We start from the raw sequence: 15,095 nt of genomic DNA, 5'->3' as shown, positions 1-15,095 counted from the left end.
CACTTGACAGGGTCTTACTTTTAACGGTGAGGTACATGCTCTTGCTGATATCGGCTCCCACGTCATTGCTGACCTTGCACAGATAAAATCCAGCATCTTCCTCCAGGACGTGTTTTATGAGCAGAGAGCCCTTCTCCAGGAGCTGTATACGTGAGCCTGAATTCAAGGCGATGGGCTGGAACTGAGGTACGCCAGCACCTACGCCAGAAAACACAGAAGGAGCCATGTAAGACCTATATACACTCTATATTTAGAATTGTACATAATTTTTATATATTTAGAATATTATAATAAATATTTAATCTTTATCATTTTTTTTAAATGCTACTTCTATTTCATATTAGCATAAGAAAAATGACTGCTTCATGAGACTGCTATATGTTTTACTGTAATCTGATAATCATCTTTTTCATGACCAATATGAATCCTAGTTATGCTGTGTGTTTACATTTCTTTATTGGATTTAAAGATCTCTGAGGGGAATTGTTTCATATCTGGTGTGTCATGTCTGGATTAGGATTAGAGGAAACTGTGGGATTCAATAATATGAAATAAATCATAATACCACATGAGCAACTTAATCTGCCAAAGATACAGCCTGTCTGGGCAACAAAGCACAATAATCTGTCAACACGTGTAGAAAAAAGGTACACACTTTCATTATATACTCTTTTTAACATCTCTAAATGTTGTAAATATAATATGGAAATAATACATGCCTTCTTGATAGTTCTTTTTTTTCATCAAGTAAAAGGCCATATATTTTGTGTGAAATTACAGTCTATTCCATTTGATTGCATGACTTTCACAGTAATTCTACAGTTGGACTTCTCTTGTATCTAACTGCACTCTCAAAAAATGACTGTAAACAAACAATATCATGCTGTATTTCTACAGTGTGTATGTACTATGACGGTACCCAGAATGCAGGCATGAATAGATTATCCTGTGGAGTTTCTTGATTCTTGTTGGTTGATGCTGAACTTATTTTTGGTTCACTTTTAGCAGTTTGTTTTGATTATTTCATAATGTTCAGATTTTATCTATTTTATTATTATTATTTGTTAAGTGTCACCATTGTAGTGTTTTGTATGTCGAGTATGGATGTGTGTCACACCTTTCAAAGATAAATCTCAGCAGCTGCTTCTCTATTGTGAAAATTCCATCTACAAATAATTATGAATTTGAAATAAGATACTGGTAAATCTTTACGCTGAGATAATGTTAATAATAGTATAGTTTGACTAACTTAAAATCAGCCAATTCACTAATTTATATTCTAGCTTGTCATTGTTTTAGCAAATGTGTTCATTTTTCATACTTCTGACTTGGCTAGATCACAAATTTGAATATGAATACACAAGGTCCAAGATCCCAAGCAAGTGGAACACTGATCGCCATTATGATGACTTCAAAACAAATTAAGCGTATAGCGTTAGTTCTGGCAGGTCACGTTAGTCAAGTTGCATCAGCTGACACTCAGCTGATTCACACTGACCTATAGGAATACGACACCTGTCACCACATTTGTATATACAGGTGCTGGTCATATAATTAGAATATCATCAAAAAGTTGATTTATTTCACTAATTCCATTCAAAAAGTGAAACTTGTATATTATATTCATTCATTACACACAGACTGATATATTTCAAATGTTTATTTCTTTTAATTTTGATGATTATAACTGACAACTAAGGAAAATCCCAAATTCAGTATCTCAGAAAATTAGAATATTGTGAAAAGGTTCAATATTGAAGACACCTGGTGCCACACTCTAATCAGCTAATTAACTCAAAACACCTGCAAAGGCCTTTAAATGGTCTCTCAGTCTAGTTCTGTAGGCTACACAATCATGGGGAAGACTGCTGACTTGACAGTTGTCCAAAAGACAACCATTGACACCTTGCACAAGGAGGGCAAGACACAAAAGGTCATTGCAAAAGAGGCTGGCTGTTCACAGAGCTCTGTGTCCAAGCACATTAATAGAGAGGCGAAGGGAAGGAAAAGATGTGGTAGAAAAAAAGTGTACAAGCAATAGGGATAACCACACCCTGGAGAGAATTGTGAAACAAAACCCATTCAAAAATGTGGGGGAGATTCACAAAGAGTGGACTGCAGCTGGAGTCAGTGCTTCAAGAACCACTACGCACAGACGTATGCAAGACATGGGTTTCAGCTGTCGCATTCCTTGTGTCAAGCCACTCTTGAACAACAGACAGCGTCAGAAGCGTCTCGCCTGGGCTAAAGACAAAAAGGACTGGACTGCTGCTGAGTGGTCCAAGTTATGTTCTCTGATGAAAGTACATTTTGCATTTCCTTTGGAAATCAAGGTCCCAGAGTCTGGAGGAAGAGAGGAGAGGCACACAATCCACGTTGCTTGAGGTCCAGTGTAAAGTTTCCACAGTCAGTGATGATTTGGGGTGCCATGTCATCTGCTGGTGTTGGTCCACTGTGTTTTCTGAGGTCCAAGGTTAACGCAGCCGTATACCAGGAAGTTTTAGAGCACTTCATGCTTCCTGCTGCTGACCAACTTTATAGAGATGCAGATTTCATTTTCCAACAGGACTTGGCACCTGCACACAGTGCCAAAGCTACCAGTACCTGGTTTAAGGACCATGATATCCCTGTTCTTAATTGGCCAGCAAACTCGCCTGACCTTAACCCCATAGAAAATCTATGGGGTATTGCGAAGAGGAAGATGCGATATGCCAGACCCAACAATGCAGAAGAGCTGAAGGCCACTATCAGAGCAACCTGGGCTCTCATAACACCTGAGCAGTGCCACAGACTGATCGACTCCATGCCACGCCACATTGCTGCAGTAATTCAGGCAAAAGGAGCCCCAACTAAGTATTGAGTGCTGTACATGCTCATACTTTTCATGTTCATACTTTTCAGTTGGCCAAGATTTCTAAAAATCCTTTCTTTGTATTGGTCTTAAGTAATATTCTAATTTTCTGAGATACTGAATTTGGGATTTTCCTTAGTTGTCAGTTATAATCATCAAAATTAAAAGAAATAAACATTTGAAATATATCAATCTGTGTGTAATGAATGAATAAGTTTCACTTTTTGAATGGAATTAGTGAAATAAATCAACTTTTTGATGACATTCTAATTATATGACCAGCACCTGTATATGGTCCATTCATATTATCAGCAGCTTTTTCACATTGCTCAGGAGCTAATTAAACGGCAAATTCAGCGGGTGAGACCACTATCAATTGTGCAATCTGGAATTTAGAGAATTGACATGGATTTCACTTCATGTTCAAGTCTTGAACAAACACACTAATTCGCCGCATTGATTATAAGCTGCTCGATTTGGAAGTGACCTGAAACATGTTCAGATGAGATCTGCACTCGTCACACAAAGGGAAAGGATATCAAGAAGGAGATGAAGAATCCACGTCACAGCTGGCTGTATTCCACCCTCCATAAATCTCTAAATCTTCACAAAGCAAAGCTAAGTTTTTAAACTTTTTAAACTTTCAGTGCTTCCCACATTTTGTGGATGGGAAAACATAGAATTGCGATACCTGATGTGATTAAATTTCAAAAGGCTGTAATTTCATGTATGCGTCGCATGTTCCAAAGTTAAATGTGCCGCTGTTGTGCATTCTACCTGCTCACGCAGCGCTCAGACTGCTTTTAGGTGCTTCGCAATCAATGTATTCTATAGTGCACGTTTATGCTAAACGATTGCTTATACTGATATGACTAATGCTGTTCAATATTGACAAAAGTTTACTTTATGGTATTGTAAATTATTGTAAATGGTTGTAAAACATATATTATTATCTACCTCATCTAAACTTGAATGAGCAGCCGCAATAGTAAGCCTACACATTTCAAAATAAGAGTCAGAGTGTATTTAGGTTTTGTTCATAAATAAGTCACTAAAAATGTATACTCCCCCTGGTTATTATTTGGTAACACAACTGTATTTAATTTGATTCAAATTCAATTAATTTATATTAATTTCATTTCTCGTTAATTCAAAGTTAATTCAACCATTTTTTGTGCTGTGGGTAGAAGGATTTTCCATACAGTATTTCAAATCTGCGGGAAGCACTGTTTTGATGAATGCTATTCAGTATTATCAGCAGCTTTTTCACATTGCTCAAGAGCTGATTACCCTCCTCCATCCCCAGCTCCTCCTTCATCCAGTCAGGACTTGACCTTCTGATATTTCTTTTGATCAAACTCATTTCTTCAATTATGTTACATTAATTATTGTCATTAAGAAAATTAATGATATTGCAATACTTGGTTCTGTTCTGTTTACCCTAAGAGGGGTTATCGCTGTTCTTCTTACAGTGGCATCATGGATAAAGACAACTTCATAATGTGAACTGACAGTAAAACAAGAGCAGTAAATTACTGTGATATTAGCATCATTTTGCTGTTGATTAACAGTAATTCGTAAGAAAATAACCCAGCATGCATTAATTTCACTGTAAATTTCTGACTACAGTAAATTATTGTAAAATAATACTCTTTAAACCTGTAAATTCCTGGCAATTGTATAATTCTAAAAGCTTCCCTCTTCAGGTCGTAGTGCATGTGTCTTTCTGATGTGAAATCTTTAATGGGTTTTATAACCAAATATCAGAAGAAAAAGAAGCATGTTGTTAGTAATATTTCAAGATGGACTAAAGCAATTTAGGATTACCTGATTATCCATACATTGACAATTGATACAGTATTTATATGCATTTTATGTAAGTAGTCTGCTATACTGTTATAAAAATCTCATTGATTTACATTACAAGCTATTAGAATTTCTTTGTACTTTTTGGCCAAATAAATATCAGCAACTGCACATAAATGCATATATTGCTCCATATTCTACTCTGTCATACTATATGAGCTATAAAAGCCTATCAAATATGATACTAAAAACACATATGCAAACTTTTCTTTTTAGATTTAAAAAAAAAAACTGTTCCGTTAAAAAACAACAACAACAACAACAGATTTTTCTGACTGTTATTTCATGTCAGGCTTTAAGAAAATGATAAAGGAGATTCCATTAATTCAGGGGATCTAGCCATTTGATTTCAGACAATAAGCCAGAAAATAGAAGAAAAATAGTCCTTTACCCACAATGCCACAATGCATTTCTATCCCCTTCAACCCCATAGACTCCATCTAACCTTCTATTCTTTCATCCGAGCCCCGTTGAACTCCACCCTCCCAATGTGCAGCCGTCTTTTTTTATTGTGTATATGGATTTCCATTTGTGAGCTTTCATCTACAATGTGTAGCGAGGGCTTCAAACGCTCCTTCTCCTTCAGGAAGAATCAAGGTCGAGCGAGTCACCTGCTCCCATTCTAATCCAGTAATCCAGCTTCTTTGGCCATGGCCTCAATGCAAACATACACCTGTGCCCAGCCCACCTGTCCAGATAACCCCTAAACCACATTACTACCAAAGCCTGCCTGAAATTATGTCCACACCAAATGTGTCTGCTTCAGGTCCCCTTCATTACCTTCCCTTTGAGATCTCTCAGCAAAAATCAAACACACACAAAAAATGGGTTAGTGAGTACCAACAAAAAGTATATTTTTTGAATGGTATAATGACTTCAGAACAGCAGCTACTTATGGTAATATTTCTTCAGCCCAAAATACAATGATTTTATTTAAATCATCACAAATGACAGAATTTTATAAAATGAAATACATGTAAATGTATGTTTTTACAATAAAGCTGCACCTCAGTGCCTGCCAACATCAACACACCCACACACATCCGTGTTTACTGAGGACTTGATAACTAATGATCTGAAAAGAAGATGATTAATAATAATGATAATAATAATAGCTGGAAAACAGTTGGTGTTAAAAATTATAGTAATTTATAATATATAGTAAATAATATATATATGCTGTATATATATATGCAGTGCAAAAACATGTCATAGGCTTCTTTTTCTTTATTTCAAAATTTTTGTTTTTTTGGTTAAAACCATAAACTGAATATGAGTTTGTGAGGAATATTTCGCATTCATTACAGTGTTTTGCATGTTTGCCCATAGACACTGGTCATGTATAGCCAGAAAAAAATAATATATAATTATATTTCAAACACTAGCATACCTTTGGAGTGGTTCCATACTATAGTGGGGATTGGGTTTCCCTTTGCTGAACAATTCAGGATCACCGATTTCCCGTATATGCCATCCTGGTCTCTTGGCTGTACCTCAAAATGTGGTGGAACTGAGCATAAAAAGAATGTTAATATTAAAAAGATGTATGATATAAAATAATTTTGATTTAAATCAGGGTTAAAAGATTTTTTAAAGAAAAAAAAAAAAAAAATTTCATTACTTTTGCAAAATGTCCCTTTAAAGGATTAGTTCACTTTTTAATGAAATGAGCCACACATTACGTAATCATGTTGGAAAGGTCACGCTTGATGTAGGTGGAAGTACTGATCCAGTGACAAAGCGAAATGAGATGGAGATTTTCGCCCTACCGCGGTACTTCCAACGCAATTACGTAATGCGTGGCGCATCACAGAGCAGTGCAAGATGAGCGTTTGTGGTTAAAAAGTATATAATTTTTATTTAAAAAAAAAAAAATGAGCTATGGTTTCTCTTAATGAGACTCTTATTCCTCGTCTGGGATCATGTAGAGCTCTTTGAAGCTGCACTGAAACTGACATTTGGACCTTCAACCCATTGAAGTCCACTATATGGAGAAAAATCCTGGAATGTTTTCCTAAAAAACCTTCATTTCTTTTCCACTGAAGAAAGAAAGACATGAACATCTTGGATGACATGGAGGAGAGTAAATTATCAGGAAATTTTATTCTGAAGTGAACTAATCCTTTAAAATTATTCTAAAGTGAAGTCATTATTAAGAGTTAAAAGGAAAACATTAAGAAATGTCAAACCTTTAACGATGAGCTGTATACTGTGCTCGACAGCTGCAGCCTCGTTACGGGCAATGCAGGTGTAACTGCCGTTATGAATTTCCGACAGGTTTGAAATGCGTAATGAGCTGGTAAAGTCTATATTGTCGATGGTGACACCCAGGCTGGCGTTAATTGGTCGTCCATCTTTGTGCCAGGTTATAGACATGGGCAGGTCGCCAGATATGACCACACAGGGGATGAAGACACGCTGACCGATGGAAGCGCTCTGAGAGTCGGAGTGTTGGATCAGAGGGGGCACTGAGACAGAGAGAGATGAACAAAAAACAGACAAAACAAAACGAAACAATTATAATATAAGATTTTTGCATATTACACAGCAAAAGTTACAATGCACTGTGAAAAATGATCATAATTTCAATGGTAAAAGACTGTAAAAATGCTACAGTAATAACAGGTTTTTGTAAATGAAAAATAACAAATCAGCTTATGATTTAGTGAAAACCCCTAAATTGACATTACCATAATTCTTTGTGTGACAGCTCACATTTGATGGTTTTCACATCTGTCAAGTGTCATTCTGATCTAAAGATATTTGACTCAGTGAAAAAAAGTACACGGATACACTCAAAAACATGATTTTACTATACTGTTCGGGTTATTTAAAAAATCATTTTCATTTAACATCATTGTATTAGGTTTCTCATTCAAACACAATTGCATTGTGTTAAACTGACTTGAAACAGTTGTGTTTTGGCTCATTTTCATTTTGAAAGAATGTGTCATGTAAGTAGGCCGAAAATAGCATTTGATGCTTGTTCAATTTACTTAAATAAATGAAGTTAATTCATCTTAATCCATTTGAGTTGAGAGTACCTAAATGATTTTAGTTGTGTTAAAATAGCATTAGAGAAACTAGGAACATGATTTCCCCTTCCCATCACGCTTTGCACAGGGCTGAATAGGGAGATTAAATGTTTTGTCATCAAGATGAAATTGACTGGACACGCCCCCTACTGCTGATTGCCTAAAAGAGTGTGAGGCTCACTTTAGAGTGTTTCTCAGAAATCACTTACTGCACCTTTAAGTTCAGTCCGTAAAACCTAGAACATTGCTACCACATTTTTTATAGCAAGTTCAGTCAACTAAAGCTGCCATTTTGTACAGTTACATTCTCCCAGTCTCCCCTATATCAAACAGCAAGCCTGATATAACCAATGACCAAATGTTATTTACACATAAAACCAGCGGTGAGCGTCTTGACAAACGGCTCAGAACGCACACAATATGGGCTGGCGACAGAACATATGTGATCACACATGTACAATTATGTGTGATTTGCAATAATAAGGCTCCAGTCGGCCTTCATAACAAGTCATTACGGCTCTGAATCTAGAGATTTCACAGAGGAGGAGGCATAATGTGAACTAATGAGGGAGAAACAGAGCAAAGAAAGACAAAATAAAGAAGACTATAAAAGCGCTCTTTCGTCTCCCAGTAAATTTGGCATAATGCGTTCCCTGGAGACTTCGCAAGCATGGTGCTAGTCAGCCTGTCGCGTTTGAGAATCAATGAGTTAAAATAACATTGAAATAAAGCAGCACTTCAGTGCTTATTTAATTCACAACAAAATGGGGATAATGGACTCCAGGGAATCCCTTCGCACGCTTCAGAATTTTAAGCATGAATGGAGCAAATTAGCTAACTCAATCATAGTCTTCATGACTCTGAACTCACAAAAACAGATGCTTGCTTGGTTATTACGCAACAACAGAATCAAAAATTGCAGTTTAACTACTTCAACTTTAACAATATAAACGTCTGGATTATTTTAATTGGTGCTCTATCTGGGCTTTGAGGTAAAGCTTTTATGTCATTTTGGAATTAGCGCAACTAAAAATACTAATAAAAAAAATCATTCGAGTCTTTATAGAACTTGTAACTGGGTATTCAGTAAGTGACATGCAATTCTTTTGGAAAGCTAAAATGTTCTGTGGTTTGACATATACAGGTAAAACTACTGTGAACAGCATTTTGTTCATTCTATTGTAACTATTACACATGCAGCTGATATATGAGCTCATATTGTTTGAGAGATTACATGGAGCATTTGCAATTTCTAGACTACTGAAAACAAAATAATTATTAAAAATGGTGAAAACTTTAAATCATCCCTTTAAATCCCAATTTTTGGAGTCTCTTTATACGTTTTAAGGTCATGTATATTCGTATTTTCTCTTTCACTTAGCAGATACAAGCAAGTTGAAACCTTCGGGTTACTAGTCTGCTACTAGTCTCTCTAACCATTAGGCCATGACTGCCCCCATATGTAGTTGTTATGGTGATTTGTGAACTTTTTTGTTGATATTTTGGCATGCAGTTTTCTACTCTTTGCTTTTCCTGTTTTATGAAGGCCCACCCACTTGAACATTTCTGGCTTCACCCCCGTTATCATTAGAAGAAAATAAAATAACCCGTTAAACATGAAGTATTATGCAATAATTTAAGAGATTTTTCCTTATAAAGAACCTTTTTGGCATCAAGGGTTCTTTAAGGTTGTGTCAAGAACCCTGGGGTTCTATACAGATTCCCATTGAACCTTTCTTTTTCTAAGGCCGTGTTGTACACCAAAGCATTTTTTCCAGAGCTTAGTGTATTTTCCCAATTGTTTTCAAAGGAACTTTCTGGGACGTCTGACTCTCTAACCATTAGGTCACGACTGCCCCCCCCCATATGTGGTTGTTGTGGTGATTTGTGGTTGCTTACCGGCCTAAAGGTGAAGATACACTGGGCAACTTTTTGTGCAGTGTTGCTTGGAAATGTTGCCGAGCGATGTTGCTTTGGCACTTTCTCATTGAGAATGGGCAGCAAATTTCTATCTGGATACTTTAGATCGAATTTTGCTGCCCATTTTCAGTGGGAAAGTGCCCAAGCAACATCGCTCAAAAAGTTGCTGCGTGTAAAGGTCCGGCCACATTTATCATTGTTTGGCAAATTGTCGTAGTTGAAACTTATCAGCCCAATTTTGGTACAATCCATTTGACGTAGGATGTCATGGTGATTCATAAACGACAATAGGCATTGATCGATCGTTTCATCTCATATAGTGCATCGCTTCATGATATCACGACAGAAAGACTAGCAGAAAGACTTAAATTTTTTTTCAGTCCTCCACGACGGGTTCTGTCACATCTGTGAAGTTGACCAAAAGGAGAACAGAAGCTCTTCTGTACACAGCTCTCAAACATGGCGAAGCGAAAGAGAGACGATGGTATTGGTGCTGCTAGGTGGAATTATGCAAGGCTTTTGGTATTATGATCTTCCTTGCCAAGGCCTGACCTCTCCTCAAAAAGCACGATTTGAGGTACCTTTCATGTAGCACAGACAAAGTATGGTGTAGTACAAGTGTTCCCAAACTGGGGGTACGTGAGGTGACAAATGGGGGTACGCGAACAAAATGCCAAGTAGTTCATTTAATTCTACCTTAAAATAATATTAAAACCGAGCATGTATTTCTAACTGCCAAAATGTCGTAAATCCAGTACATTTAATCAAATTACCTCATCATTTGCAGTCAAAAATGACTGCATCCACACAAGCAGCATGCATATGCACGCAGTCTGCTGCCTTAAATCGCGCTAAATTACTGTCGTTCTCAACAACGCACCTTTGTAAAAGTGGGGATTTAGCACTCGCATGAAGAACAACAGAACTACAACACATGTCTGTTTTGCGAACAATTCTGCGGCTTTGAACGAATCGTGAGAGTCAATGATTCAATGATTCATTCACAACCACTTGCTTCATTACTGAATGAATGACTCGATTGAGTGAGTCATCGAGTCATTCATTCAGTAATGAAGCAAGTGGTTGCAGTGACTTGCTGCCACCTACTGGCAGTTTTAGTTTAATATTTAAAAGTATCACTTAGTTTTACAATCATTGCATATTTCTCTATTGAACATTTTTTTTTATTTAAAACATTATATATTTTATAAAGTTATTCATAAAGGTAAAAATATGCACTGGAAAATCTATTTAGGGGGCAAATATTGTCCCTTAATGGTAAAGGTGTGACTGCAGTCTAAGTGGAAGAGAGGGGGTACGCAGAAGGATGGGTAATCCCTTCAGGGGGTACTCCACGCTAAAAAGTTTGGGAACCACTGGTGTAGTACATAAGTCCTGGGAATACTTCATGTTCCACGTTCCAATCAACAGTGCGTGAGCCTTTCAAAGTATACTCCTTTGGCTGTGAGCGCGGAAAGACGTGTAGGGCACGTGCAAACTATCTAGTGGATTTTGTTTCAAGCGCTCAAGTTACTCGCACATGCACTGTTGTACATGCACTGTCCACAGACATAAAATCACATTATGCATACAGTGCATGGATCGTCGCAAAACCAGGATGGCTAAAGTATACTTTGGGCTTTAGGGTTATGGGTTTGTGAAACACTAGTCATAAGGCCTAGCCCTAGCCTTAACCCTCTGGTGCTGGGGGGTCATTTTTGACCAAAAAAATTAATGTTTTTTTTTTCACTTCATCGGAATGGTACGAAACTGGTCAAAGGTTTTGGCACTTGCTGTGTGAACGAATAAAAAAATCAGACAAGATTCGAAAAGGTTAAATGGTCCTGAAAAAAGGAAGAAAAGAAAATCACACTTGTATTGTTCATGGTTAAAAATGAGTCTATTGAAAATGTTTGGCACTGCGCCCAAACAAAATCTTACTGAAAGCTCACTTTTTGAGAAATCAAGCTCAAATTTGGAACACAGGTTGTTTCCATTTTTGGCTTTGATTTTCTCACAGTAAAATTTGTTTTGGAAAATATACATTTCATATAAAAATTGTTGAAATGTGTAACTTTTTTATAACAAATTGACTTTTTTAAACTTTGTTTCACTTCAGCAATTATCTGCCAAGTGTTGTCTTTAAAAAGAGATCAAACTTAAACTGTGCTCCAAAGCATTCAAGATTTATGACAGTTTAAGTTGGAAATTTCCTTTTCAGGTCCATGCTTAAAAAGTGAATAAATGGATTATAACTACTGCATAAATATGATTTAATACCATAAAATCCCCTATAATACAAAATATTAAATAAAAAACATTATCAAACTAAAATATAGTAGAATCATTTCTTTGAAATAATAAAAAAAAATTGGTCATTTTTGACTGACACACGAACAGCACCAAAGGGTTAACAAACATAATTGAAAATGACACTGATCACTATTGGGGTATTCCGGTATTAAAATATAGACTTCAGGTAATGGCTGACTTCTGTCTGCACAGCAGTACCTTTCACTGTCACATGAACACTCCTGTGAATTTGTTTCTCTGGATCCACCAACACGTAGCAGGTGTACTCTCCCTCGTCCGAGTTTTGCACATTGGACAGCTTCAGTGTGCCGTTGTTCTCAAAGGCACGTTGGCGATGGTTGAACGGGAGCAGTTTGGAATCCTTGTACCACTTAATAGAGTAGTAAGGGTAACCAATGATGCGACAGTGAATGTACGTGTCCCTCCCTGCGATGGCAGTGACATTTTTCATTGGTCGAATACTGGCAGGGCCTGTTGTGAGAAAGAAATATCAGTATAGACAGTCTTTGAATGTCAGTTGATAGACTTATGTAGTATGTGTCAATATTTAACTATTATATACATATCCTGAACAAACTGACAGTAACTAACTTCATCCTAACTTCAATCCCTCATGGAGGGTTTAACTTCAAAGGATACTCCAACCCAAAAAATTGAGAATTCTCTCATCATTTACTCACCCTTATGCCGTCCCAGATGACTTTCCTTTCTTCAGATGAACAAAAATGGCGCTTTTTAGAAAAATATTTCATCAATTTGAGTCCATATAACGCAAGTCAATAAGTCCCTCAAAGTTGGCACCATACATAGTTAATACGACAGTAATCCACACAACCGTAGTTGATAAAACAATGTCTTTTAAAGTGAAATGATAGGTGTGTGTGTGTGAGAGAGAGAGAGAGAGAAAGAGAGAGAAGGGTAGGGAGGAAAAAAATACAAATATTTTAAACTTAACAATAATCCATGGCCAAACGTTTGCACGTTGTGAAGTGTTATGTAAGCACATTGTGAAACTTGTTCTGAGAGAGAGATGGCTTAAAGTTTAAAAACTGAGAAATATTAGTATTTTTCCTCACACACACACACACACCTATAGTTATGCTTCTGAAGATTTTGATTCATCAACTGTCATATGGATTACCATCGTATTCTTTTTGCGTGGTTTTTGAAGTGTCAACTTTAGAAGCCTATGGTCTTGCATTACATGGACTATGTATTATATGGATTATATGTGTTCATCTGAAGAAAGAAAGTCATATACATTGGGGCAGAATGAAGGTGGGTAATTGATGAGAGGTTTTTCATTTTGAGGTTTTAAATGAGCACAATAACCAACGGGAGAGAAGGCAGTAGAGCTTGACTGTAGAGGAAGTCTATCATACATGATCCGTTAGCATTTCCATTCATCTAAAAGTCCATTCATCTAAAGTCCAACATGTTCCTGGATCAACATCTTTGTTGATCCTGGAACAACATTCCAATCAAGATTTGAGGAACAAGTTTACAGTTTATGTCAAGTTTAGGCTTACAACCAGGGTTAGGTTGTTAGGTTCCCTCTGATTTAAGGGATGTTATGTGTAGGGTTAGGTTTAGAGGTAAGGATAAAGTTAGGACTAAATTTTCCGACAGAAATGTTGTTCCAGGATCAACAAAATATGATGACCCAGGTCTTACTTGGCAAAATCACGGTGCCTGTTCATTAAAGGTGGTAAAGAGGATGTTTTGTTTTATACATTTTTGCAATATTACTTGAAACTGTCTTTACTAAGTGATAAAAGACTATTTATTAGGTGCACTGAAAGGAATATTATTAATATACATCATCTGTGCACGAGGTAGGGCCTTCAAAACATCAGCCAATCGTTTACGCGATCATCGTGTAAACGATTGGCCCTCTGGCTTGTCAATCACTGCCATGACGTTCCTTGTGAGACACGCGCGGCTGCGCGCTCTAGTAACTTTCCACACTACATGCGCCGCATGCAATGTTTTTGTCAGGAGACAGGAGTAACAACTGCAGATTATGAGGTGAGTCCGACATAATGAATCCACTAAGTGTTCATTCCGATTATGAATGTAAATTGATACTTATGACTGATCGCGCTCAAACGCGTCCAGTCAGAGCCAGTTGCGTTCAGTCTGCGATTACAGTCGGTGTTCAAATTCCATGTGAAAGTATATAAATCTGCTTCAGGAGCAGGAAACTATCGCTGTATGTTGAGCACAGTCAGAATGTTTTAGCTAGTCGTAAAATGTGTATCATTTCAGAAACTCAGTCGACGAAAACATCCTCTATACCACCTTTAAATGCTATTTACATTAGATGCTATTTACACAAGTGCAAATAGCGACAGATCAGCCAATTGCACTGGTCACGCCAAAAGCTATTTTAATTCCACTTCGCTATTTTATCTTGTGGAGTCACGTTGACTATTTTAACAATTTTAATTTATTTTAATTTGTTACTTTTCTGGACCTTGAATGACAGTAATTACATTTCTTTCTTTCTTCTTAACCTTGGACTATCTTAATGTTATATCTTAATTTGTGTTCCTAAGATGAACAAGGTCTTACGGGTGTGGAACGACATGAGGGTGAGTAATTAATGACAGAATTTTCATTTTTGGGTGAACTAACCCTTTAAGGCCACCTAACATAAAGTGGGACCAAACTTTCTGCAGTGGTGGCATTCACACAGTTCCCAGTTCAATGCCCTGAGCAACCTGGCAAGATGTTCTTTGCATCCTGGCCACGAGTGCACCTTCAGAGAGAACATTCAGCCTGTGTGGTCGGATTTTGGAGAAGAGACGTTTGTTACTAAAACCGTCTTCAGTCAGCGACATTCTGTTCATGCATTGATGTTAAAAAAAGATTTCATTTTGCAGTAACTATAGCTAGTAAGACAACAGTTTTCATTTATTCGTATATTTTGGCTTATAGTTTTAAGTGACAGATGTCGTATTTCATTTAGCATATTTTTCTGTGACATTTTTTACGGTGTTGACAGTATCATAAGACAAATAAATACAATTCTTGTATAGCCAGCATATTATATATATTTTTTTAACCACCAATCACTCTCTCTTTCTTTAGGGGAAGTTTAAATGTGA

General features: G+C 36.9%; 1 protein-coding gene across 3 annotated transcripts in view; it reads right to left on the bottom strand.

Moving 5' to 3' along the window:
- Positions 1–15,095, bottom strand: part of dscamb (Down syndrome cell adhesion molecule b) — a 226,346-nt gene that overhangs the window by 51,797 nt on the left and 159,454 nt on the right. For all 3 annotated transcript variants that reach the window (XM_048160359.1, XM_048160358.1, XM_048160360.1), the window contains 4 exons: positions 12,184–12,456; positions 6,907–7,185; positions 6,108–6,227; positions 19–198 (listed from right to left, as the gene is read on the bottom strand). In XM_048160359.1, coding sequence (XP_048016316.1) covers positions 19–198; positions 6,108–6,227; positions 6,907–7,185; positions 12,184–12,456 — 852 coding nt within the window. The remainder of the gene's footprint in view (positions 1–18; positions 199–6,107; positions 6,228–6,906; positions 7,186–12,183; positions 12,457–15,095) is intronic.

Source organism: Megalobrama amblycephala, linkage group LG16, assembly GCF_018812025.1.
Source record: "Megalobrama amblycephala isolate DHTTF-2021 linkage group LG16, ASM1881202v1, whole genome shotgun sequence".
In the NCBI taxonomy this organism is placed as follows: domain Eukaryota; kingdom Metazoa; phylum Chordata; class Actinopteri; order Cypriniformes; family Xenocyprididae; genus Megalobrama; species Megalobrama amblycephala.
The sequence above is the reverse complement of the archived record's forward strand: the minus strand, read 5'-3'. Positions and strand labels throughout refer to the sequence as shown.